The sequence below is a fragment of the Callionymus lyra genome, chromosome 17, assembly GCF_982586985.1.
Source record: "Callionymus lyra chromosome 17, fCalLyr1.hap1.1, whole genome shotgun sequence".
Classification (NCBI taxonomy): Eukaryota; Metazoa; Chordata; class Actinopteri; order Syngnathiformes; family Callionymidae; genus Callionymus; species Callionymus lyra.
The window spans coordinates 2,173,405-2,201,087 of record NC_141834.1 but is presented as its reverse complement, the minus strand read 5'-3'; the positions used below and the strand labels follow the sequence as shown (position 1 = coordinate 2,201,087).

General features: G+C 38.1%; 1 protein-coding gene across 1 annotated transcript in view; it reads right to left on the bottom strand.

The window, feature by feature from the left end:
• bach2b (BACH transcriptional regulator 2b) overlaps positions 1-12,728 on the bottom strand; it is a 55,955-nt gene extending 43,227 nt beyond the window's left edge. Inside the window, exons 1-2 of the mRNA XM_087812235.1 lie at positions 12,455-12,728; positions 5,747-5,819 (exon numbers count right to left, since the gene is read on the bottom strand). Of these exons, the coding sequence (XP_087668361.1) occupies positions 5,747-5,785 (39 nt within the window). The 5' untranslated portion in view covers positions 5,786-5,819; positions 12,455-12,728. The remainder of the gene's footprint in view (positions 1-5,746; positions 5,820-12,454) is intronic.
• Positions 12,729-27,683: the final 14,955 nt, after the last annotated feature.

Here is a 27,683-nt window from a genome sequence, read left to right as displayed (position 1 = left end):
TGCTGGCTAGTGAGCCCCCCCCCCCCTCTCGTCCCTCCCTGCTGCCCTGACCTCCCTCCACTCTCTGTGTACATCATCTTGTATGACTCAACGAAACCTGAGGACTGGAGTGACATCACCAGGCAACTTTAACTGCTACTTGACAGGATCCGAGCCATAAGTCAATGATAACAATGTCTGCGGCGGCCTTACGCTGCAACCCGCACAAAACCTTCTCTATTTCCATGTGTGCAAGGTGGATCAACAAGGGAAAGTGAGCCAAGCTGGTGGGAATTCCTGCACTCCCACTGTGGGTGCCCTCAGTACATTCTCAGGCTGAGTAGCCTGGTCAGTATTGAGCAAGTCGATGAACTTCCCCAGGGTACAGAGAGACGAGCAATCCACTCTCATTAACACGAGAAAGCTAGAGTAAACCCTACGCTGGAGCTGAACTTTGTCCCGTATACTACTAGATTCCATGTATATTCAATGTACAATGGTGTGAAATCAGCTTTCTTTATTCCTGACATTGAACATCTTCATTAACTGTCAAAATAGAAAATAAAGGTGGACATTACACTGAAAGTCTCACATCTACACAAAAAACACAAAAGAAAAATAAACATTTAACCAGGACGTGGCTGTGGCATCAGTTTAAACAAAGAGGTTCTGATCTCGACAAGAAATCTCCCACAATGTTTTATGGGTCACTCAAGCAGCTTGTGGACATGCATGGAAGAAACATGGCTTGCTTAGTACAAGGAGACCTTTAACTTCATTCAATAGGAGAAAACCAATACAATTGATCTGATGCTTCATCCTGACGTCACCCATGAACAAAACTACAAGTTACTCCTCAGGTTGTTGGGGTAATAATGGAGCTGGCCTCTGAGTTGAAGATCTAATCGTTTTGCTTTCAATAATCTCCAAATGTTATATTTCTGAAAAAAATTACCTACATTTCTGTACCAATTCAATACTAACAAACAAGAAAATGGACTGAAAAAAACACATCTTATTTGTATCAAATAGATAACTTCTCACTGTTGGTTTTTGGCAGAACTGAAATTGGGAGTCACATAACAGGCATCCCTTTCTTTTTTACCGAAGGTGTGTGAGCTTTTGAGTGACCATGAGAGAAGCAGTATTTTCACAAAACAGCATTTTTTACAAAACGTTTTTATTTTTAGAGAAATTCATTAGAAATTTCATCAGAAAGTAGATAATGAATAATATTTTTTTTACTATGCTTTTTACCGTTCGACTTTAAATAGTTGATTTGAAACAAACTTTTTAAGTAAAGCACTGAACTAGTGAAGCATATGTTTTTGAATATGTTTTAACATTAAACTATTAAAGTTCACAGGTATTGAGATCCACACCCCCAAATCCAAATATATTCATAACGTTTTGATTTGAACACTTGTTTTATAATACAAACATTGAAACACTTTATTAAAACATACATATCAATTTTGTAAAGGAATTTAAGCCATGTAGCAGAAAGGTGACAGTACTTTTATAAATAATTGCTATAGTTGTGCGTAATATATTTTATAGCTAATAAGAAAGACTGAAAGAAACACACATTTTACTCCTCTAGTTTTACCCATTTGAAACTTTTTTCAGGTTAATAATGGTGAAAATAAAGCATAAATGAATATCCTACTGCTATCAAAAGATTCTCACCAGGTTTTAATAATTAAAGGTTGAATAATATATTTATATATATATTTGACTACCTCCATGTGCCATTAAGAGCATATTTAATTTCAATTGTAGCATTTAAGAAAGAAATGATAAAACTCCTTCTCCCCGCACCTTGAATTCATAGCAACATGCCGGGCGCATAATTGGGTTCTAGGAATGGTCGTTGATCCGGGGCACAATACTGCCACTAATGAGCCTGTTTACCAAAGATTAAGTGATAATTCCTCAACTTCTGTTTTCTGAATTTCCAATGAGCTGCTGTGAGGCTCCTTCAAATATTTCCTTTACTATGTGCCACATGTGATTCGCATACGTCGGCTCCGGTGTTCCAGGCTTCCATCTGGACCCCATCAGAACAGGCGAACGCAGATGCTGAGAAAGCAGCACAGCGAGGCTGACCTAATGAATGAGATGAGTTCAGTTCCAACACCTGCAACAGGTTAGCGGCAGACTTGGCCTCCCACAGGAATAACAGAATGAAGATCGGTTGTCGGCGGCGCTTTGACCTGACCTTGTCTCCAAGGCTACCCGAGAGTGTCCCGAAATATCCCTATCTCACACAAACAAAAGAACAAAACGGCGAGAGGTGATACGTGATACAGCATAGTTAAAAATAGCCTCGACGCTGACGGACAGAGCCGGGTTTTATTACTTCTGCTGACGGAAAAAGGCGTACGCTTCATGATTCCGACTCCTGAGGTGAATGACTGCAGCCCGGCGAAGGAACAAAAGAATTTGGAAATGGAAAGTGGATCAGGAAGTCTTGCTTCTTTAAGATTTTTCGAGCGCCTGCAACCTGAGAACACACCCGGTCCAACATTCTCACGCAGAGCGGAGAAGGTCCCATTTTTGGGATTCAAAGAGCTGTGTGGTATGTGAAGCATAAATGATCCGCTGGGGAGTACAAAGACATCTACCTTTGTTCCAAAGGGGGAGTGGGGCTTTTGATTTGATGTCACTACAAATGGTTTACTAGACTGGACCATCAAAACATTACATCATGCTGGAAACATTCACAAAGGGAGCGGGAGGATGTCTTCTTTCCCCGAATGTAGTTTACAGCTTTTCATTTTCAGCGTTCATTGAATCAGTTATGCCACTCACCATCATGATGTTGGAAAGTAATTACAGCTGATTTTGGGTTATATGCCTATATTATCATTTATCATGTCTTACTTAAATTCTGCTCATATATCATATATCATATATCATATGTTATATTATATTATATTATATTATATTATATTATATTATATTATATTATGTTATATTATATTATATTATATTATATGAACTATTCTACTATACTGTAAATGTTGTAAAAACAACTATGCAACTTAATTAGTTTAGAAACAACAAGACAAAGGGATTATTTAAACTCCAGAAACACAATTACACCACATCTTATTAACAGTATGGTGTAAAATAAATACTACAAATAATTACCACCAACACATTGCGACCAAAAGCAATAATGTGTATATTTAGAATTGTGATGAGGTTAGATAAGAAAAAATGTTTTGCTTACATGTGTTGCCTATAATGGAAAAGAGGCTTAAACTTGGTCTTTACGCTGTCTTTCTTTGTTCTGGTCTGTTGGAAGGGTCTTGGTCTTGGATGATGTGGTTTTTAGGTCAAGTTCACTCGACATACATCAACTCCAAGCTTCTGTTATATCTTATTTCATTTCAATTAATGTATAATGACAGATATTCCACACACCCTGGTCTAGAAAGGCGCTATATAAATAGACATTATTATTATTATTATTATTACATGTCTGTCCGACTAACCCGATGTTCAGGGATGTTTTGTTTGAAAATATATTTCTGTAAATGATATCATAAAGCCTTTAAATTACAGATTAATCTTAACCGAACATATTGTATCAGGCGTATTTCTTTCCATACATTCCATGGGCTAGACTGAGAAGACTTTCTCAGGCTCTATGTCAGAAGTCCATGCCACATGCCTTAGAGTGACAGGAACAATGGGTTCTTTCAGCACCATAGCCCGATCGAAGATGGGGGTGTTATCATGGGAAGCAGATGTACAGTGGACACTTTAGATGGCCTCACACAAACCCAGGCCACAAGCAAAGAATCTTCAGTTTCTACGCATGATTGTGTGGGAGTTTTACATATAGATTATTTAATCAAACAGGAGTTGAGAGACGAGAAGAAACTAAATTCCAGGAGTACATAAAGGAAGTCCTCAGTTATGGAACTTTCTATAAAATGGACTGTGTACTAACTTCAACTCTAATACTCAAGTCTCAATTACTACAGTCAGGTATTTACTACATGACATGTTAAACTGACATACCTGCTGGATTGCCAAGGTAATGAACAGCCTTGTGTTTGCACAACCATGTGCTTGTGATGATGATTTTAGCTCTTGACAACATGAGACAATAATGTTGACAATTAAAAGATCATCTGATCATTAATGTTGAAAACATTGAATAAATGCCAAAAACAAATTATACATTTTCTTCGGTTAGGTCAAGGATTAGGCTGAAATGTACATTTCTACTTTGTCCTCCATGAAGTATTTTTAAGCTTTTTTCAGTGTTCTGAATATCATAATATACTATAATGAAACCTAAAATGAAACATATAATATAACATATAATAGTATTTTCCTGTTGAAGTACATTGTATATCTGTATATAATATCTTTTGATATTTTTCAACTCTCCTGACAATCATTTAAAAATCGATATTTCAACGAGGTATTCATTATTTTGTAGACAAAAACGATAAATTCAGTTGATGCTTCAATGTGTAACAACACACCTTGTGACAACCCTCTCCAGTTTGTTGTTCTCTACCATTTAAGTTTCGTGTTTTTTGCATTTTTGCCAACATTTTCTTAGAAGGTCATGTGTACAATATGTTATAAGCACATCCAGACAAATTAAGTGTTGTAAGTGATGGACTTTAAGAGCTTAAGGTAAGTAGAAACACTGACTTGTTTTAAGACAACACAACAAAATGAAACAATAACATCAGCCGAATCAGCTGAATGAAAGTATTCATTGTAGTAATTGTTTTAAATTCGAGTAAAGCTCCTAAAGTAGTCCAGAATAGAAGAATAATTTTTTTTTTTACCACAACTAAACATCAACAACAACGTCTAAGAAGTTAAAACATAAATGCTAAAAGCTATAATGTCTTGCTTGTGTTTTAGTGATTGTCAAGTTAAACGGATTTACTATTTGTTAATGTTTTTCGTTCTTTTTTCGGAATTGTTTTTTTGTAGGGTTTTGGTGAATTGAAGTTTGTAATATAATTTTGGAATATTGTGAAAATATTATCATTATCTTATTCAATATATTCAACTATTCTTCTTCAAAAATGTAGTTTCAGGAGATTCTTAAAAACTTGACAAATTACATTGGCAAACAATGTAGTTCAAAGCAGAAGGAAACCACACAAAACTCAACAACACAAACTGACAATCCACACAACACAACATTGATCGCAAAAGAATCTTGGAAAAAAGTCATTTGGACGATATAACTCTCATTATTGATGTCATTCTGTCTGAACGCATTTGGGTGGAATGTGCAGTTACATATTTGGAGGGTGTGACAGAGATTCCTGGGCCCACGTGGTGGGACTGGAACTCAGCAAGCATCTCCTCCTACAACATCAACTACTTTCACAAAGCCTTCAACTCTGACCATGAGACTAGCAGCTTCGGGACAAAGAGGCCAATTGTGTTTTGTCTATGGCGTTAAGGAAACAGGGGACAAGAGTTCTGACTCTGTAAACCCTTGAGCTCCATTTGAGAGCGGCTAGTATCCACTTCACCAGAATCTGCTGCTTCCTCTTATCGTTTGTTTATTTAAAAATGTGATGAAAAGGTATAATTGGGATCATCTTCTTAATGTTTTGGTCCATCTTTTGTTTAGTCAAATTGAATATCATGTATATTTGTTGTCCGTGCTCGTCCCTACATGACAAACCACGACAGGACAAGCATCAGCATCTTCCTGTTGACACACACATCATGCTGGTTCAAAAAAAACGAAAGAAAGAGTTTTACTTACAGACTTGTGCTTCATTTCTTGATTGTGGTTAGTGATCATTTATCCCGAGCAGCCCGACGCACTGACTACATCACTAAGAGTGAGAGAGACGCGTGTCAGAGAGGTGATTGACAGGTGACTTGTGTGTTTTTCAGTGTAAGAAACTTCAACAATCTTCAACAAGTCATGCACAAATACACAAACTCATAATTGAATAAATACACAACACAAGAAATGACAAAATCGTAGAAAACCACACAAATGTATTTCGATGTTGTTTGATCTGATAACAATGTGTTTGTTTTAACCCTTGTTTTGTCTCTGAGTCAAGGTGAACTGCATATGTAATTATGAGTGACAAAAAGTCAACCCTTTTTCTTCTTGTATATATAAATATATATATATATATATATATATTAATATTTATTTTTTAATATTATAACTTTTCAGCATGTTACTTAAGGGATTTGGGGAAATATTTAATGGTCAATAATGGTGATCACGAGGAGCATCAGCGAGTTCCCTGATGACACTTGTGTGAAGACACGGCACAATGAGGCATATGAAGTCCTCAAGCTCTCCATTTAGAACTATTCCTCTTCTTTTTAATCTTATCTGCTCAGCCTTTTACAGCTCTGTCTCTCCAACTGGACTCAGAACACTGTGATCTCACATGTGATGTCGCCTGTCTGAGGTCACATCATTTTACATGGAATCGAAGAAAAAAAACAAAGCTGTTGTTTTACTTTGACCGGTTATGTAAAAGATTTATAGTGAGTCACTCATGAGACTTTCAGGATCACATTTATACGTGAACATGAACAAAACACATTTTGGCTCTAGAATACAATTTTTGGTATATTATTATAGTCATAGATTTGTTTGAAGGATGAAACAAAAGGTTCTGTCTTTAGTTAATGTTTACTTCTAAATGCTACATTGGCATTACAAGACTTATACATAAGTATAACTCCTATAATATAGCTTTTTAAGAATAAAAACTTCTTTCGTAGTTTAAATAAATAAACATAAATCCATACAAATAATTTCTTGTGTATACCAGTGTGATATGAAAATTAAATATATATAGGAAAATTAAATAATAAATAGATACAAATGTTATATATTAAATTAAAAATCACATTAGGAAATAGGGGTGGAAAAAAATCATAAAATCTCATTGATCCTGTCATTTCTAACAATTAACAATCTTGAGAGCAATTAATACAAAACAAAATATATTTGAGGGAGGGAATGAAAGCATTTTACTTATATATAAAGCACAATAATTCTATAATGGTACTGACGTTGAACATAGATTTTTAAAAGTGTTGCTAAAGTGAACAAGTACTGACTCATTTTTTCAAGATGAAATAAAACAAAATGATATTTTTACTAAAAAATTGTCAAATTCAATGTCTTCCCTTTCTTGTGGTGCTAAAATAAAAGTGAATAGAAACAACGATGTACATCTTGTTTTTTAATTATCTACATTTTATTTTATTTTTTACGTATGTATTAATATATATTTAAAAATCAATATTACAGAAGCGTCTGAAACGTTCAATATGCTGTTCTTGGCACAGACACAGACACACGACTTGGAGACAGAACCTCCACCTGTGTTGGGATGAGGCAAGATGTCGCTGCCACAAATTCCTGAATATCTGGTTGTGAGTTTAATGGTGACGGGAGAGGAAGTGGTTACATCTCCACGCCCACGATCAACACAAGTCTGCCCTCCCACCATCACACCAACCCTCCTCACCACCTGCGCTGTCTAACAGGATGCCCCCCTCCCCCTCCCAACTTCTTTCAAGCTGCACCTTGTAGCAAAACCACCAACTGTTTCACACTTGAGTGACTTGATAACTGTATACTAACAACAATCAAAAATGGTCCTCGTGGTTTAAATAATTATGGTTGGTAATAACAACTCAAGTGAGATGACGTTTCCTGCAGTTCAACTGAAGTCGAAACAAGGAACCATAAACATCAAGGCATGTTTTAATGTGTATAAAAACAATGATACTGACAAGTTACATTGTTTACAACCGCTGTGTGGTTGAGGTGAAATTTACGAGTTAACAGAAAACGTTACACAAGAATGACCCTTCAATAGTAGTGAAAATCTTTTGAATGTTGTGATAAAGCGAAAACAAGCTGTGTTGAGCATCATGACCTGCTAACCTGAGTTCTCAGACGGCAAGTCACAGAAGCTCAGAAATCGAGTTAATACCATCAGGTTCCAGCAGCAGAGTGCTCTAACTTGATAAGGTGCACATTATTGCATGGTGGTGGTTGGATGTTCGGGCAGGATTTAGAGAGTTGACTACAGTATAAATAGTGTGGATAAAGAGATGAGAGTTCGGAGAGGATCCTTCTCAGTGCTAATGGCACTGTTACAGTAACCTAGGGGAAGGAAGGCACTCAATGGGTCTCTTAACTCACTCGGTTCCCTTAGAATGAGAGAGCAAGGGAGAAAAAAACAAGTGTCACTCATTGACAAACTAACACAAGGCATGGATGAATGACATTCAACAGCCAATGTCCTCATACTGGTTTTGAACATAGTGAAGGGAGTTTTTTTGGTGATGGAGAGACGGACGTAAACCGGAAGTTTTTTATAAACATTCATCTGCTTTACAGATCTTTTATGACTGTGACGTTGTGTGTGTGTGTGTGTTTAGGGGGGGGGGGGGATTAAAGGTTGTTTACAGGCTGGGAGTTTCACTACAAGCCAAATGGAGAACGGAGACAAGGTTTGGGTTTAAAGTTAAGGATGGAGCGTGAGTTTGACTTGTCAAAAACACAGAACGATTTACGTGTCTTGGCAATTTGTCGCTGGCAACCATCTCCGAGACAAACCCAAAACAGAAAATTCAAGAATGTGCCCATGGCAGCAGGGCTGTGAAGGCTTCTTGGCACGCGTGTCGACACTCCGACTGAGTGATATATGTTGCCTCTGCTTCGTTACTCAACATGATTTCATCCAGACAGACACAACACTGTTGCACTTTGCTGCCCTCCACCAACAGAGACTGAGCAGTCCTGACGTGATGGGGAGGAAGAGATCAAAACACACAAGTGAAAACCACTGTGTGTGAATGTGTTTCTGTCACTGCTGCTGCTGCACCTCACGCTGGTGCTGACCGCGGCTCCCAAGGACTGACGTAGACGAGATAACTTGCATATTTTTCTTTCTTCTCTGTTAAGAACAAACTTCTTTAACCTGCTTCTCATAACTTGTTCATGTGTTGTCATGGCAATATTTCACTCACACTGTTGCTTATTCAAATTTGAAACTTCATGTCAGGAGATCAATAATCACGTGAATTTGTAACTTTAAGTGAATTGTCCTTAGCTCTGAACAAAAGTTTTTCAACGTCCGAACTACTTAATTGTTATTATTTTTGCATGATTCTTTATTAAAGAAATAATTCACATAACCAGCTGAAAAAGAAAGCGTTTTATTGTTATTGTTCAAATTAGAACCTTAATGTTTCCCTTAAGCCCACTTTTACTAGATGACCAGACACTCATCTTATTTATTTCATCTCATTTAATGGAACTTAATTTAAATTCATATTAAAAAAAATCTATTAGCACTTTCACTTTAGCCTACTTTCGTTTACGGTTCACTTAACTAATTTCATTCATCATTTATATGGTATTTTATCTCATTCATCTTTATTTTATATAGGTTTTTTTTTAACAAAACTGGCAATAAACATGTTCTGATTCTGATCGAGGGTGAGAGAGTGTTGATGTCTCTCACCCCTTTTAAAACATTGTTCAAGGAGCCAGATGTATCACGTACCTAAGATTGTATGTACTATATCATGGCTGAAAACTGTTGTCTATTGTTGGATAGAACGTTTTAGTTTTGTTTGCTCCACCTTAATACAAAGCAAGCTGTGCCAACACTGGAAGATATGATGAATTCAGAGTCATAGTGGGTGAGTCAACCAACTTCTGAGCTCTCAAATGTGTTACCGGAACACAAAGAAAGAAAAAAGTTTAAAATTATTTTTGTTCTTTGATTTGTTTTTTTCCTAAATGTGTTTTGTTCTAAAAAAAAAATATTTATCTCTGAAGTAATATTATAAGTAATATGACGCATCAAAAACAGTATATCATTTTTTTTTTATTCATAGAATTTTACCTAATATAATTGCTGATACCACTTTTCAAGCTCCTGAAGATTGTAATTAATATTTATTGGTGTTTTTAAAATGTGTCTGTTTCTACTATGTACTGCTTATTGTGGTCAATACCATCGTTATCGCTGGAATTTCAACAATGGATTTTTTTTAATCATTGATATTCAACATTTATCTAATGATATTGTTTAATATTTTGATGGATAAATTGAACACAAATATCTTGACGATATTTCTCATTACATGATGTAATTGATATATTTGACACATTCGACATCAAACCTCAAAAATGTTATACGTTAAATGTAATCGTTATAAGATTGAATGTTCGTGACTCAGGGTTGGACCCCTTCATCTCCATCATCACTGACATTAAGAAGACTTGCTTTGTGTCACTGTGTCAGTTCTGGTTGAATCTGTGTGAACCTAACAGTCCAGTTCTGAATATGCAGCCGGCTCCTTCTATGGGATGTTGGCCCAAAGTGGGACCTTAAGGGTTCGAATCCCAAAGGGACTCATTAAAGGAGGATCTCTTCCATCTTTGACAGGAAAGTTCCCAGGACAATTTAAGAGAGCAGGGTTAGACAAAGTCCAAATATCGTTTAAGTAGTAAGTAACCACTTACATTTTTTGATCATTTTTTAAAATTTAAAGTCAATCACAAAATGTTAACTATTGACAATCTTATAAGGATTAAGTCAAGTATATTATAATTATTTGTATTCCTGTGTAATTTGTTTTAATAATATTCTTTACATTGTTGTATAAGTTCTGATCTGCAGCACGTTTGTCCGAATGATGTCGCCGTACAGAAAAGAAGCCGTTGCCTTGGAAACAGGCTCTGCTGTTGCACAACCAGAGAAGACTCATCCAGAGATGTACACTCTTTGTTCAGCATTAACTTGATTTTCCTTTAAATGGAAATGTAATAAAACTAAAAAGAGAGTGTCATATGTTGACTGATGTCATATTAAAGATGTTTTCATATTCTATTGTCAGAATCTCAATTGAATATATAAAATATCATAGCTTTTAGTTCAAAATGATTTGATTTTTCAATTAAAAGCTAAAATCGACAGAAATAATATGTGCAGAAATATGTTATTTAAGCATGACTGAATCGGACGTAAAAAAAAAAAAGTGACGCAACATAGAGGCAATGCATCCACAAAAATGGTAACGGGGAATCGTTTGGTCATGATGAGAATAAAGTGCGGTAGAAATAAGATGTAATATTGTTTTTCAGTTCAGAGATGGCACGTGTGTGTGTGTGTAGCGATGACGATTTCACTTGCGCCATCCCACGTTTCTAAATATATAACGGAGGACAAAGAGTACACTGACAACAACAATACTAGCCACGGATTCTAAGACATTTGATGACGTCACCAGATCTAATCGGGGGGTCGACGATCAAGGGCACCCCGAATCCTACATAGCGGAATTTTGACATGGATGGATGTGGGGGGGGGGAGAGAAAGGTGTTGTGGGGATGTACTGTACAGAACAAAAGGCTTGACACAAATCTGCGCATGCGCACTGGCGCCACACACGTGTATGGCAGCAGTTTTTTTGTGCTACGGAGTACAAAAAAAAACAAGGTGTTTTACGACGTCATTACTTTCGTTCGGAACTATAAAAATTAAAATAAAAATAAAAACTCGCTTTGAATCTCCAGCGGTCGAGGTTAAAAGGAAGGGTAGGTGGGATGCTGCGAACCCCCATATATCGCCCTCCCCTCCAGTGCCGCTGTGCAGCATCAGCAGACAAAGAGGCTGCGGTGGATGTCAAAGTGAAGCATCATCGCGAGCCTCGCGCACGCACGTGGCTCACGGCTATTGTTATCAACCTTCCATTGACGAGCCACCAAAAAAACGAGAAGATAGATTGAAGATATAAGAGTATCCTTTGTGTGGATAAAATCTGCTTGAAAATAAAAAAAAGATGAGATCATTGCGCAATGTGGAAAAATAAATGGCGCAAGTGCCCCAGTCATTTAAAAGGCAGCTCACTGTACATGTCGGTGACTCCTGCAGAAAAAGAAAGAGTGACTGGGACTGACTCAGGATCTGCAACATCCACTCGCATGACAATGCAGGCGCGCGCCGACGGTTGATCCAAGACCATCATATTGATGGATCCATGGACAGAGGAACTAATGCCAACGCAGCACTTTCTTGCACAACATATATATTCCCATTATGCCGGGATTAAGTAGAGTAGTATTACTACTACTACTACTACTACGTCAACAACGCAGGAGAACCACCCGAGGGGTCGACTCATGACCATGCATTTTGGGATGGAATGATATTTTTCCTCCTCAGATCATCCATGGAGCGACACAAACAGGATGTGGTCCAGAGTTATGTTCCACTCCAGAACCCCACGATCACGCCCAAAACACTTTCGGTTCCACGAGTGTCTCGGGACTTTTTTTTTTTTTTTACCAGAGGGGGGGTCTCGAGGAGCGGACGGTCCGAGGCGGCGAGTTTACAACTCGTGCACACAAACAGTGACACACACACACGCGCGCGGAGGAGAGGAAGAAAACAAGCGTGCTCACCTTTCACTTTCCCTTCCGCGAGTATTCCACAGTCCTTTTGTCCCGATCCGACATAAGTTCTCTCACATGATGGCTCGCTTCCGGCCTCACTTCTTCTTCTTCTCTCCACTCTTGACAGAAGAAAACAACGCGTCTGGGATTCTACGCTCCGTCGTGTGTGTGCGTGGGTGCGTGGGCGAGTCTTAGCGCGCGTGTACGTGTGTGTGTGTGTGTGCGGCTCCCGTCTCCGTTGTTTGTTCCACTCGACTGGACCGCCCACTATCCGCTGCTACATTGTTGACATTCGGGCGCTGACGTCACCCGCTCCGCTCATTCACAACATCGGCGGCGCAGCAGCGTCGCTTTTGCGTGGCGGCTGGCGGGAAGCGAGGGCGCACGCAGGATAAATGGCGCAGAGAGGCTTGGAGAATCGCACTAGCTCGACGCTCCACCCCGCCCTCCCCTGTTGTGATCAGTAAAACATGACACAAGGCATTTGTACGGTTTTTAATTCGGAGTATTCAAACCCACGTGTTTCTTGTTTAGTATTTGAAACAATATGAAAAACCAACGCAATTATATAGTAAATAATACATATATCCCGAAAACTTAAAACTCCAAATTTTAACGCAATTTGGTTCTAAAATGTGAAAGAAAAAGAACACAACTTCTAGAGGGGGCCACATGCGGCCCCATGAATGTAGTCAGAGTAGAACAGCAAACGGTTTTATTTATTTATTTATGATTGTATTACCTCGAAATGAAACTGCCTTCCTTTTTGTTAATGTATGCCTCGAAATAATTTGAATAAATATTGAGGTCACATTAACGAAAAAAGGACTTCTATTTCTATTTAAATGTTCAGGTTTATTTTATGTCCATCTTTTTTTTTTCTTGTCTGAATTGCTTTCTCCTATTTTGGCTCGTGTATGTACCGCCCACTACTGCTCTATGGTCTCTGCAACGTGCCCTGGGTCTCCCACTAGTTGGACATTTCCAAAAACACCACCCGAGAAACACCAGGAGACACTTAAAAGACTTGATCCACCTAAAACCAGCCTTCATGTGAAGGATAAGTAGTTCTACTTTGAGTCTCTCCTGAATGACTGGGCACCTCAACTTATGTCATGATGATGATTATTATTGTTAAATACAGTATATACAATAATTATATCATTATCGCAGTGTGCAGGAGTTTATAAAAAAAATACTATTATTTGGCTCACTTTGAAACTTCGACTGTCCAAGCACAACATAATTACACTATTATAAAGGTAATTAAAGACGAAGGATGTCCGTAATTAAGGGTGTTACCTTAAAACAAACATTTTCACAGAATGTTTGGATACAAATCAAGATTTGATATTAATTCCGAAAGAAAAGTCATTTTTTCATCTTGGAGTATAAATAAATTAATGTGTATGAATAATTGTAAATGTTTGTGTAACTTGTCTTCTGTAGTATATAAACACAGAATTCTGGATATTTTTGCTTTTTTTTTAAATCTTATTTTAAACCCTGAAAAAGCTGTTAAACTGTCATTCGAAGAATCTTGATTTCTCCTTAACCATTGTGTTATCTCAGGGTCAGGGTGACCCGAAGGGCTGAAAACAAATGTGTTTGTTTTCGCATACTTGCTTCTTTCATAAGGAACCTTCCTTTTAACATTTTTGTTACCAAGTTCAATTTTGTCAAAATTTGCCATTGAAGTCTTGGGGGACTGTGGACGAGCATATTCTAAGTCGCAGAATGACTGTTCTTTGGGATTATAGGCATTGCATTACGACCGAACTAAAATACAACATAAAATCTTGAGCTGTTATATAAAGTCTGTGAACATATAAGGTTACTTCAACAAGACACCTGGTTTATATGACCCTGAGCTTTAGCAGTAACTCTCATCATTGCTCCCTCCAACTCAAAAATATGAAGCAATTTGATCATTTTAATGGAACTTTTACTTTAAACTGGCTTCATCTTGCCACCAACTTTGCATCGGATCCAGTGTGTATGTTCATGTATTTAGGTTAGTAGTCAGTGAACTTCACAAATCTCTGATGATTTGAGAAGATTTTAGTCTGACATGTGACACATGTATATGCATGAGTCCTAATTTTAAAATCCAATATGGGACAGAGAAGCAAAGAGGCTTTTAGATAAGAAGCTAAATGCCAAAAGAAGAGTTGAATCTAAGGAGAACTGCCGTAAGTTGTACTTTTTGGTGGGAAACGATGCAAGACACTTTTGACATATCCAACCGCTAATCCCGCAGATTAATGAAGGTGTTTCAAGAAATGGAGCGTCGTCTTAGCTATGTTAGGTGGGGGGAGTTCCAGAGTGGTCTTCAATGTGTCAGAAATAGCAGAGCTGTGGACCTTAGTGGCTTTTCTCTGTAGTTTTTAGTATTTTTCATCATGAACATGTTGCTTCCATTGCATGAAGATCGTTACATTAGAAGACGAATGCATAAGCATTTGGCTGTGAGTTGTGTTGTGGCATTCCTGCACTCCATGACCTTCTCTCTGAGGCCACTCTAAGAAAGGCGGCCAAATGATGTTAGGCGGCGGGAAAAGAGAGGGGAAGGTGTGGGGGATGAATTGGGTGATGGTGTGTGTGTGTGAGGGAGGGAGGGAGCGCTGGGCTTTAGACATAACCTTCCAGCCACGACGAGCCGGCTCTGTGGACCAACACAGTCCTTTCATTTCAGGAAGTCTAATTAGCCTTAATAAAAGCAGCATGGGAACCTGCAGACCTCTGGAACTGAATGCAGGCCAACATACTAGTGTAATGCCAACTGAAAATAGTTATCAATAAAAATAATACTGAACTAATCAATAAAAGACTGAGAAATAAATATTTATTGTACTGGTAGCGACACACTGAAAAGACACTTTAGAGCCTGATTGTTTATTCAAGTTCATACCTCGCCATTCTCTCAAAGGTCAACTAGAGGAGGAAACCGTTTGTCCTCCATATTAAATAAAGAGCCCCTATTTAACCATCTTATTAGCTTTATGGTTATGTTCCTGTTTGTTTTGTGTCTGATATTTATGCTACCTCTCAGCAAGGCTGTCATTATACACAAGAACTGGTTCTAACTGACAAACCTGGTTAAATAAAGGCTAAACAAATATATGAAATCCCTCAAGACACCTCTTTGACCAAAAGCACCTATTTATGTCAAGGAACTCATTGTAAACAACTTCTTAAAAACGAGCATCAATGAATTAAAACATCTTGTTATAAATTAATTAGGTTGGCTCATACATAAACTCTTTTCAATTAAATTATCTACCATATATTTAAATATTTTTATATATTTATTCCTTAAAAATATTTGCAGTGTATGCTTTAGTGTAGATCTTGAGTTTTATTTCCCATTCAGTAACATTTCTATGCAGTTATTTTGTAAAATAAAATATGAGCAAATTAAAAAGACATTATGAAGCATTTGTATGGTTTTATAGAAGATGTTATGACAGTTTGTAATCAAATATGGCAACTTATAACACAATTTATGATGTTATATGAGTCAAAGACGTGGGATATTTTGTTACTGTCTTATGTTATTACAAAGAAATGTATTCTGAAATACGTAAACATTTTAAATCATGTGTTATTGACTAAAGACAATGATAGAGCATTGACACACTACTGAAGGGTAACTAATGTGTTGATTTGAATTTCTCTTGATCTTGGACCTCTATTGTTCTCATCAGTATGTGTCAGTTTGTACCAAACTGTTTTAATTGAAATATTGACATTAGAAAATGTGCTTAAGACCCGCCCACTGAAAACACGTTTCTGGAGATGAAATCTTGTTTACCATAACCACACCCACTCTGCTGTGATTGGTCATGTATCAATATCTGTCAGCACAGCGTCATCAATCAAGGAAGTCTCCACCTCTAAGGGAATCATTGTATAAACAAAGTGGGGCATGATTACAGCTGGCTGGAGCAGAAGTCTATCTATCTATCTATCTATCTATCTATCTATCTATCTATCTATCTATCTATCTATCTATCTATCTATCTATCTATCTATCTATCTATCTATCTATCTATCTATCTATCTATCTATCTATCTATCTATCTATCTATCTATCTATCCGTCCGTCCATCATCCATCCATCCATCCATCCATCCATCCATCCATCCATCCATCCATCCATCCATCCATCCATCCATCCATCCATCCATCCATCCATCCATCCATCTATCTATCTATGATGAGGGGCTTACTGCATCGTCACAAGCTAACGAGTGAGTCAAGAGAGTCGGGTTTTCACCTTAAAAGCCCTTAAAGACACCCATTATTGTGGCATTATTTTATTTTATTTATAAAACTAAATTAAACCAAAACTTTAATGTATGTTAGAGTTGTTCTTTGATTCCTAAAACAATATTATAGTTTCAATACTGTATTTATAATGTTTGACTGGATTTATAATACATTTCATAAACATTGTTATATGTTGTCAAACTTGATTATAAATGTATTATAAGGTCTTGTTAATGTTTTGATAATGCATTAGACCGTGATATAAAGTTTTATTAATCATTCTTTTAGGCTCTCAATATCTTTGATCATATGTGAGCAGCGATGGTGAGTGAATTGCAGAAAACCTTCCTGATTCCAGATAGAAGTGTATAAATGGACTCATTTAGTCCATTTATAACAACTATTTGTTCAAAACATTTTTCAAACGAACCATCAGCAAGAACATTACCCCTCTTTAACCAGAATCAGAATCAGAAACTTTTATTGCGTGTTGTACACATGACATGGAATTTTTTTGTGGTGTCAGTACGAAATAAAATAATGAAATTATATGAAGGGATTTATCTGTATATTAATAGATTATATATATATCCACTGCAACATGTGCCCTTATGCTTTTTCACATCACATAAATTAATTTCAAAATCAATAACCCCAACAGCTAGATAGAATCTCGAGCGGCCAACATAATTTTGTCTGTTTATTGGCAATATATCACCCAGAATAATGTGGCCCTGTGTGACCTGCAGGATGGGCCTCTGCATGGGTGGACAGTTGCCCGGTTTAGGAGGAGAGCAGGGGTGGGGTGTCATGACATGTGCCTCGCCTGTCGCCTGTGTTGTTGATGGCGGAACCTTTCCTTAGTTTTTGCAGTGCGTGGGGTGCTGGATCAGGTGGGTAACCATGGGCTCTGAATGGATTCAGTTAAAGCTGAAGATTTAAATGGTGAAATTTATAGAATAAACAGTTATATTCCCCTAATCTCGTATCCTCATCCCGCTGTGATGCATGAACTGTTTAGATGGGGTAAAAGAAACGTAGAACAATATATGTTTTGTTCTCTAACAGGCTCAGCTATTGGTCTATCTTTCTGAGGCTCCGCCCCACCGCAGATAGAGTTAAAGCAAATATAAGTCGTTGTTCTTCTGATGACATCATGTGAAAATTAAAAAAAAAAAAGTCTAACACATACAACCTCACCACTTTTCGTTTTATTTCACAATTTCAGGAGGAATGCCATGGTACATCAGACAAGTTCAGGGTTGAAAGCAGAGCTGCTGCGCCAGCACATGTATCATCCTGCATCTGCTCCAAGTAATGACTCATCGGAAAAATGTTCAAAGCAAATCCAGAGTATGAGAAAAAAAAGCATGCGCACTGAGTGAGACACAAGAGTCATCAGTTTGAGAGCGAGGATGAGTCATGGCTCAGTGATTCATGGAAGTTTGCGGTTAACAAGACAGCACTAACAGTCCAGGAAGACTTGCAGACATTTGCTGGATAAGAAGAGCTGCAAGTTTGGGCAGAATGTAAATGCAGTCAGTATCGGCCGGATTTTCTTTTGATGACATCAGGTACTGCGAGTGTTGGGGACCAGTCGGGTGATTGTTTATGACAGTGTTTGCTGCTAAGCCATTTGTAATGCGAGCTGCATGTCTCACATTCTCTGTTTTCTACATTAGTTGCAGCTGATTTATCGTGACACATTATGTTGTATGATTAAATTGAACCATTTCCCTAGCCTTCTCCTATGGTCATGAATGTGGGTAGTGACCAAGAGAACAAGATCACACAGTACAAACGGCCAAAATAAGCTTTTTTTCGCAGGATGGCTGGACTCTACCGTACAGATGGGGTAAGAAGCACGATCATCCGGAGAGGCACGGAGTAGAGCATCGGCTTACATCTGTGATCTGATCCAGCCTTACACCCCAGCTCGGGCTCTGAGGTCTGTGGATCAGAATCTACTTATGGTTCCACACACACGGCTCAGGACCAGAGGAGAGAAACCTTTTCAGGCTGTTGCTCCTAAGCTTTGGAACGATCTTCCTCTCTCTTTGTGCTTGATGGAGTCTACTGACTCCTTTAAGAAACACCTTAAGACGTTTCTATTTGTTCATGCTTTTCCTTGAATTTCTCGAACTCCTGTGTTGTTCTCAGTATTATCTTGATCTTTAAAGTATGTACTTTTTTTTTGAGTATTGTTTTGATTGTCTAAGCGCTTTGTGACCCTGGTCTCGAAAAGCGCTATATAAATAAATATTACTTACTTACTTACTTACTTATTGGCCTTGAGGGGGGTTAGTCGAGGTGGCACTGAGAGAAGTCTTCAGGATGATAACATAAAAAAAGAAACTGACACAACAAGTGCCTTTCTCTCTTTTAGTAAACAGACACGGATAATTGGCAGTGAAACAGAGAATTTACGACATTACAGTTACAGTATTACGACACTGAAGGGAGCCAGTAACACACATTTTAACACAACAGATTTGGCTGGCATTACAGCATCAGCTAGATGGAATACTCATCCTGAGCACCACCATTATCTATTCCTTGATTCCATTTAACACCAATAACTTGAATGTTATTTTGCCAATTTAGGGTCAACAAAGATGTCAATAGGTTCGGAGCGCCACCTGTCTGTAGATGCTCTACTAGGTGTTGATCATCAAGCCATTAAAATGTGCGTTTCTCAGCAGTGGAGAAATGATAAAGATCAATACAACAACATTGTAAAAGGTAGCAGTCACATCAATGCACAGGCAGTCGCTTCTTGACAGGATAAAGGTGCAGTTAGGCAGTCGCACAGCTGCTGTTGGTTACTAATGCGGAGATGCTAAATAATGCAGTGGCTCTCAAATGGGGCACTTTGGTGATTTCACAAGTTGACTCACTTCTTATGAAGCTTGCTGTCAGCTGAATTTCTAAATCACAGATGATGAAATGTTTCAACACAGTCAAACCTTAGACCAGTAGGCTCGCTGATCTGAGTAATGTTTATATAAACCTATGCACGGGTGAAAATTGTGTTTAAGATTCACTGTAAAATATACAACAAACATTTGGTTACGGTTTGCTCATTGGTCTGTGGTTTTTTAATGCCCCTATGAAACTACATGCTGCCCATTTCATATGTTTTCCTAATTGTATCTGTATATTTGAATACAATAAAAAAAAAATTACAAAAAGATTTTAACTTTGCAATTTTGCATTGGATAGAAACAAAGTCAATGGCAAAGTAAGTGGCAGTACTGCTCCAGAACCACATTACATGCATTGTTCAAAGACTCTCAATCCCAATGAAAGTTTTTTAAAAGACACAACTGTACCCTTAATGTAGCTTATCATTCATCCACATTAAGGTGTGACAAATTTACTAACAAGGTGACACAGAAGCAGATTGTACCAAAGTAACACAAGCCAAGGTTGAATAAAATACAAATATAATTTAAGAAATACAAGCATAAAAAACAAAACCAAAAAAATGTCCATATGAGGGGGATAAATAACAAGGAGTCCACTTCCTCAGTGCATAACGAAATAATAGTCTATAGAAAAAAAAAAGGAAGGAAAAACAAATAGGAGGCGACAAGGAGGAACTGGAGGCGAGATTCGCTAGAAAACAAAAAGGCGAAAATTAGAACTAGAGAAAAATTCGCCAAAAAAAGGAGGAACGAAAAGTGCTGACAGAAAAGCAGTCAGGATTCAGGATACAGTCTCTACGAATGAATGATTGAGGCAAGCAGGAGTCAGAAGAGATGCAACGTACTGACGATGACAAAAGGCCCGCATTCCCAGTTTAAGCTGCAGAGCTAGTTTGGCCAATTGTCGGCAGCTGTGGTCTCGCTCGGGGACTGCCCCTCGCATACTGTCAGTATAGAATCACAGTGCAGGAGAAGGGAACAGGAAGTGACAAAAATAAAAGTCTCAGGAAGTGGACCATGACATAAGGAATACCTTCCATAAAACACCTTTCACATTTAAATAAAGGAACATCAACAAGTGTAATATCCAGTTAACTGCTAAATAATTTTTTCAGTTTTTGATGGCTGCAAAAAAACTGTAAAAATCAAATGCTATCAAACATTTGCCCCAAAACAACACAGGAATCGAATGCCTACCTTATAAGTTAATAAGAAAATGAAGTTGCTCATTTCAAGAAAGAAATAAAATATCAACATCCATGGCAGCAACCTAAGTGACCATAACCGGAGCAGCGTGACAATCTATGACATTTATATTTATTCCGCTGAATGAGACCTGGTCTCAGTACCAATCCGGACTAAGGTCTGCCCTTTGAAGAACCTTGTCACCTGAGTGAAAGAAAGAACTAAGCAAACAATTGATTGACGACTCTGAATGTCAGCTAGATCAGATGAACTTTAGGTTCTGGCCAAAAGAACAAGTGGCCAAAATTAGTTTTCCAGGCTAAGACACTCCCTTATGGATAAAGTGAGGATCATTTGGTGAAAACTAATGGTAAAACTGCTGATGGCCCAAAAGGTTTATGGACATATTTGAAATCAGGAGGTATTTAGGGTGTTTAACTAGATAGAGACCTCAGGGCAGTTCCAGGAAACTTTGTGGTCTTAATCCGCTACGCCTATTTCTTATGGCTGCTGCCCCTGCGACCCAACCACTGCTTTTTGAATTCTGTTTCGATCTTGAATACGCAATTATTTCCTACTTAAGAAAATCCTGAGTTACCACAGACCCAAATATAGAATTCAAGGGTTCCGATTCCATACACAACATAGTTAAGGACATATGTAAAGTCTGGATTCTCAAAGTTCAATGGCATTGTCCAGCAGGGTAGGCAGTTATTGAGTAGGGGCATGAACTTCTGCGGGACCAGTTCCATCCACTCTTATTCTAAACTCATGTGTAAATAAATGGAAGAATTAGTTGTTTTTCCCTCTGGAGCCTGTGGAATAAGTCAAATAAAGCAAACTGATTATAGGTAACTATTATAGCGTAATGCTAGGGTTGAGCGTCTGGTCTCTCAGCGTTGAAAGAGGAGCGAGCGTTTGACCGGGTCACATCAGGTCCTGCAGTGTTCTGTGTGAAGCACTCCTGAGTCATTGTGCTGTTCTTCACGTTTCAATTTAGGAGCATGAATGAAACATTGACAATCATTTCTCTCATTGTGTGAGTCTTCCAATATTGATTTGAGCAGGCGGACTGAACGGCTTCGTGTTTCTATTCGTGATTCATGGCATTGCTGGAATAGGAGGAAGAGTTTTTGCCAAATTCTATAGCTTCTTGAGTGAAAGGTTCAACTGGGTCAACCCCCTCTTCCGGCTTCAAGTTCCATCTGATAAACACACACACGTACAACACACACGCTTGTATGCGCGAACACAAACCCACAATTATAATTCCTATAATTTTTGAAAAAAATGATATTGCATGAAAGGACCCTTTGTTCTTAAACTTGATTATATTAAATTAGTTCATTATCAGTTGCATCAGAGTTTCGTCTTCACTCAACCACCGCCTGTAAGAGCTGATGACCAACATGCCGGGTGAGTTTCTTTTCTTTTAAAATCTGTATCACAGTTTTGGGTTCAACCAGTCCAAGTCCTTGTTGACACTATAGGTACTATATGTAGGTAGCTCAAAAATGTCATCCCTTTGGTTTAAATTCTTGTATAGCTTTGTTTAGTAGTGAAGATACTGTAAGCAGAAAGGTATGAATTGCAGTTTATTATGAGTAATGTATCACCATTAAATCACTTTAAATGGACCAAAAAAAACACATTTAAAAATGCTTTGTCAAACTGTGCATTCTATTGGTAAATAGAAGTTTTATTTTCCAGTTGGAGCATATTCTTAGTTAAATATTTAGCAACTTAGTGCATAACAAATAACTCCTATGCTACCGTGAGGTTTGTATGTAAATGTATAGTTTACGATACAAACTGTCAATACATCATTAACAGAAAAATAGAAAAAAATAAATTTGGGATCTGAAGCTCATTCACATCGTATCTGTATTGTCTTAGCGTCGGTGTAATCTTCAAACAATAAGTTTAAGTTTGAGCAGCCGGTGAACTCTCGTCCACTTGTGTCCAGTAAACACAAGTGACAGTCCGGCAGGTCTGGAGGCTGTTTACGCGGGACACTGGCTAAGCAGCTTGTCTAGTAAAGACTAAACAGTTGAAATCCTTTAAGACAAGCATTGACTGGTTGACAGTTCCTTGTCTGTCGGTGCGGCGGCCGGCTGCAACAGGAGACAAGCGGAGTAAATAAACAAGAGTGAGCGCAGAGATGAGTCATGGTTCTGGGCTCTGCGTGCCTCAGTCTGCTCTACATCCGCTCCCCTGAAGGCCCTGGACACCGCAGGCAGACTTCAGCAATTACCTTCTCGCCCACATGCTGTCACTCAGAGAGGCGGTAATAACAGGCTGTTGGACCGTCCCACACACACATACACACACACACGTACACACACACACACCCACACCCACGTGTGTACACATTTTTTGCTTAAGTTGCTTACTATGATGTTTTTTAGTTTTTTTTCATCTCCCAGCCTCTGTCTCTGACTAAATAAGAAACACTAAACATTGACGCACAAAAATAAATAATTCTATTTTTAGCTTCTTACTCAAAATGTAAATCAAGAATTTCACGGATAGAAAATTAAAAACATTTTTTTTACAATTGATATTTTTATCCAATTCTTCAAATTTTTCTTGAAGATTGAAGAATCAGTCAATGTCCAGAGAACAATGTGTTGTAAGGTCTCAGGAAATAATACTTTTTAGTCCATGAAGATAGATTCATATTTTTTTTATTCAGTAAAGAAAATATTTAATAATAATAAGAGTTGCAATTAAAAAAATAAATATATATGTGAATAAAAATAGCCTTCAATAAAAAAAATTTAAAAAAAAAAAAATCTTTGTTAAAACTACTTTTTTATATCTGAAAACATTTATTTTGATTGAATAATAAAGAATCAAATCTACATCCGTGGTCACCTCAATTCTAATCTGGATGCAGCAAGAAATCTTGCAGATGAAAGAGAAACTTTTGATTAAACCACACATGTCTTCTTTTCAAATCGAACTGAGATGTCTTCCTCTTCGATTTTGAACCATCAAGAGTAGCAAATCTTGAAGCTTGATCTGATGGCTACATTAAAAAGATAAAACTTAATTTTATTGACCGAAACCCTGTATCCGGGACCAGTCCGTGAGGGATTTGATACGAGGCACGTGTGAAATAAAAATCAATTTAGATAATCCCTGTTTTTTTAATTATTACTATCTAAAATGTTTTGTTTTGAGAAATTGTCATATTTCCTCTTCAGTAAAACCTGTCTCCTACTTCAAACAAACTATGTAATCTTGTGAAAATTAGACAAAAACTATATTATTGGGGGAAAAAAAAGCTGGAAATGAACAGAATTTGATCAAATTGAATTTCACTCTTCTGGCCTAACTAGTGCAAATCTCAGTCAGAAACTATAGATAAATATTGCAACAAAGCATATATCATTATATAAAATATTGTTGTTCTTTTTTATTCACATTTTTTTCTGTTAAAATATGATTGATTCCAATTGAACTGTTGTGGCATCAATGTTGAAAGGTTCAGGCAAGAAATAAGGGATTTTAAATAAATGCGTAGAGTGAGTTAGTAGCAAATAAAAACAATTTTACGGACATAAATCGCTTTAATTCTCAATATTAATTAATTTCTCTGGTCTAACGGATGCTAATCTTGGTGGAAAAAAATCAAAAAGGTCACATGGTGCAAGTAGCTTGCAATTACACAAAAGTTGGGGCGCCCTGTGCGATACTTCACCTGTAACATATTTAATTTCAGGTGTGTTGGTTCACTGAATGCAGATCTCCTCTTGAAACTCATGCAGGATTACATCCCATAAGACCAGGCTGGGAACATTTAGTTAGACCAGAGTTAACAAAACATCTTCTCACATTTAGTCACTCGGTTCTCTCAGAGTGATTATCAAGCTCACACATGCAGCATCCGTCGGAAACATCTTGTGCTACACAGGCTAGCTGTTGTTCTGCCGCGGCTTCCGAGACGAGCCTTTTGGTGACACGCTCGTGAGGAGAATGCTGATGCAGGTTTTCTCAAACTCTCATTGCTTCCCACACACAAACCTGAAAGCCTTTAGGGGAGATGTTGAGTCGTTCCTGCTCCTCAGTGCTGCACACACAGCATGTATGAGTCTTCACTAACTTAGACGTGTCATGTGGCCCTCTGCTCACCTGGCTTCCATCATTAAATGGTGGCTTCTCTCTCCTTCCTTCGTCATTTATATTTGAATCAGGTCAGATTTACTTTCATCAAAATGCATTTCGATGGTCTGCAGTGGACCAAGATTAACGTGTAAATGTGTGTCTAAGTATTAGTCTTGGCTATATTGGACCAGAAGTGCCTAAAAGTTGACAAATTGTAAAACAAAATAACAATACCCTGAAACAAATTTAAATTGTAAATTTGTTACAATATTTGTAAAGCTAACGCTAGATGTTTTGTGTTTAAGGTTGTCATTTTGTTCATTCTCCTTTGTACACTATGATAAGATGTAAAGGATCATGCTTCACAACATGGTTAATGAAAAGGCAGATTCAGTTTTTTGCACCACGGACCATTTTTATTCATGCTGTAGGCTATCGCGGCTACATTGGGGGAGAGGCAGTGTATTTGTATTTGTACAGAGCTTTTCTAGACCAGGGTCACTAAGCACTTAAACAATCAATAAAAAAAAAAATATATATATATATACTTAAAAGGTAAAGACACCAGGAGACAAATACAGGAGTCTCAGAGAATCAAGGAAAAGCCTGCACGAATAAAAATGTCTTCAGATGTTTCTTGAAGACGTCAGTAGATCCATCAAACACAAAGAGAGAGGAAGATCGTTCCAAAGCTTAGGAGCAACAGCCTGGAAGGATTTCTCTCCTCTGGTCCTGAACCGTGAAAAGCTCTGAAAGTAAGAACTAACATTTTAAATTGATCCCGAAAGAAACTGGTAGCCAGTGAAGAGATTTAAGGATCGAAGAAATGTGAGTTCTTCTACTAGAGCTGGTCAGAATTCTCGCTGCAGAGTTTTGTATTAACTGCAGGCGAGACAGATCCTTCTTGTTAAGACATGAAAACAAACTGTTGCAATAGTCCAGGCGAGAAGACAGATGGTTTACAAGCTCCAGATCATGTTGTGACAACATTTTCCTAAGTTTAGAGATTTTTCTCAGTTGAAGGAAACAGTTTCTGGTCAGTTTTCTGCAGAGTTGAACTACAGACATGTCTTTGTCAAATACAACACCCAGGTTTCTCAGGCTCAGTTTGACAGACTGACCTAAGTCACCCAAGTACTGACTCAACCCTGGAACCTTATCATCAGGAGCAATCACCAGAGTTTCCGTTTTGTCCACATTTAGCTGCAAAGTGTTTTCACTCAGCCATTGTTATATAGATAGATGGATAGATAGATGGATAGATAGACGGACGGACGGAAGCGTTCACAGACATTAATTCATGACTGTACTTCAACTGATCCCTCCATGATGACAGCCTCCTTTCCCATCTCCACCGCATTTCATTAGTTCAATCTAGCCATCTTTGAAATGCCAAATCAGCTGTATTAACTGGTAACTGGCGGATCCAATTAAATATGTTTTTCAATTTTATTTTTTCAGCTCTGACTCAGTTGTTAAAGACAAAAAGTTAATTTTCCGACCCCTTTTTTGACCCCTAAAAACTGTAGAAGATTGAGTCATGTGCTCTGATGCTTCGTAATTTGAAAAATATCTTTTGGGAATGAGAACAGGTTTATATGTTTATACAGCTGCTACCTTTCCAGGTCTAAGATGTTCTACACTGTCAGAGGACTAGATATGCTGATGGTTTGATGGAGGCACAAGAGTGGACCTAATCTGCCAAAGAAAGAAAACTGCTAATGTTTTAGAGTTGGAATGCTGAACAACTTCAAGATTCCCGTTGCCACTCTTGGGCTAGAACACACTGCCATTACATAATGCATGAAGAAGAGTCTGCATCGCCTCTGATGTGATCCAAACACCAGTCTTGGAGGCTTCACCCCGGGCTCTTGGATGACCAACTGGGGTTCACGCAGATTAGCCGAGTCCCAACTGGCACCCTGTGCAATTTATAGACCGACAGACGAGATATTATGACCCAAATACTGTTCATTATTAAAAAGTACCACATCTCTCACCGCCAGAGCTAGCCTATTTATGTCATCCAGTTTCCATGGCGACCATGGCATAGATAAAATCCAAAGCGCACAGGGTTTCAAGTGCAACATCAACTTTTCTGACACGAAGCTAACGGATTGTGGAACAAAGAAAAAAAAAGGAGACGACGACGCAAATATTTCTTAATTATTAATATCTTGATTCAAAATCGGATGAAATCAACCTCCAAGAATGTTTTTAAAAATCTATTATTTTCCCTTCAGATTACCTTTAAGATGATAAAATATTAAATGTTTAAACAAGTAATTATATTCTCAGAAGAACTTTTCTACATCCCTAGAAGTCTTCCGGAAGATTTCCCACTGTGTTGTTGAGCATCAGCTGGAGTTTCTTGACCTCAAACCACGTCTTTGTCTGGAAAATATGCGCAGATTTATTGGGACAGTGTTTTAGGGGGACACCTACACACACACACACGAGGCGGAGGGCCGATCCATTCGCATCCCTCGGAGAACAAAAGGACAAAGCTGGCAGCCGTCCATAGTCTTCCTCGCGTCTTGAAGTTCAGCGAGGGCAAAATTCGTACCTTCACGCGCGCACACGCACGCCACCTTGAGAGGCGGGTGACATCATCGCACGGTGAAATGCGTCATTGTAGCGGTAGCTGTCAAACAGTCGTCAGAGGACGAGCTGAGAGACTGAACCTGTATGGCCTCCGCGGGGTCACGTGACGCACAAAGAATTCCTTGATCAAAGATCCGGGA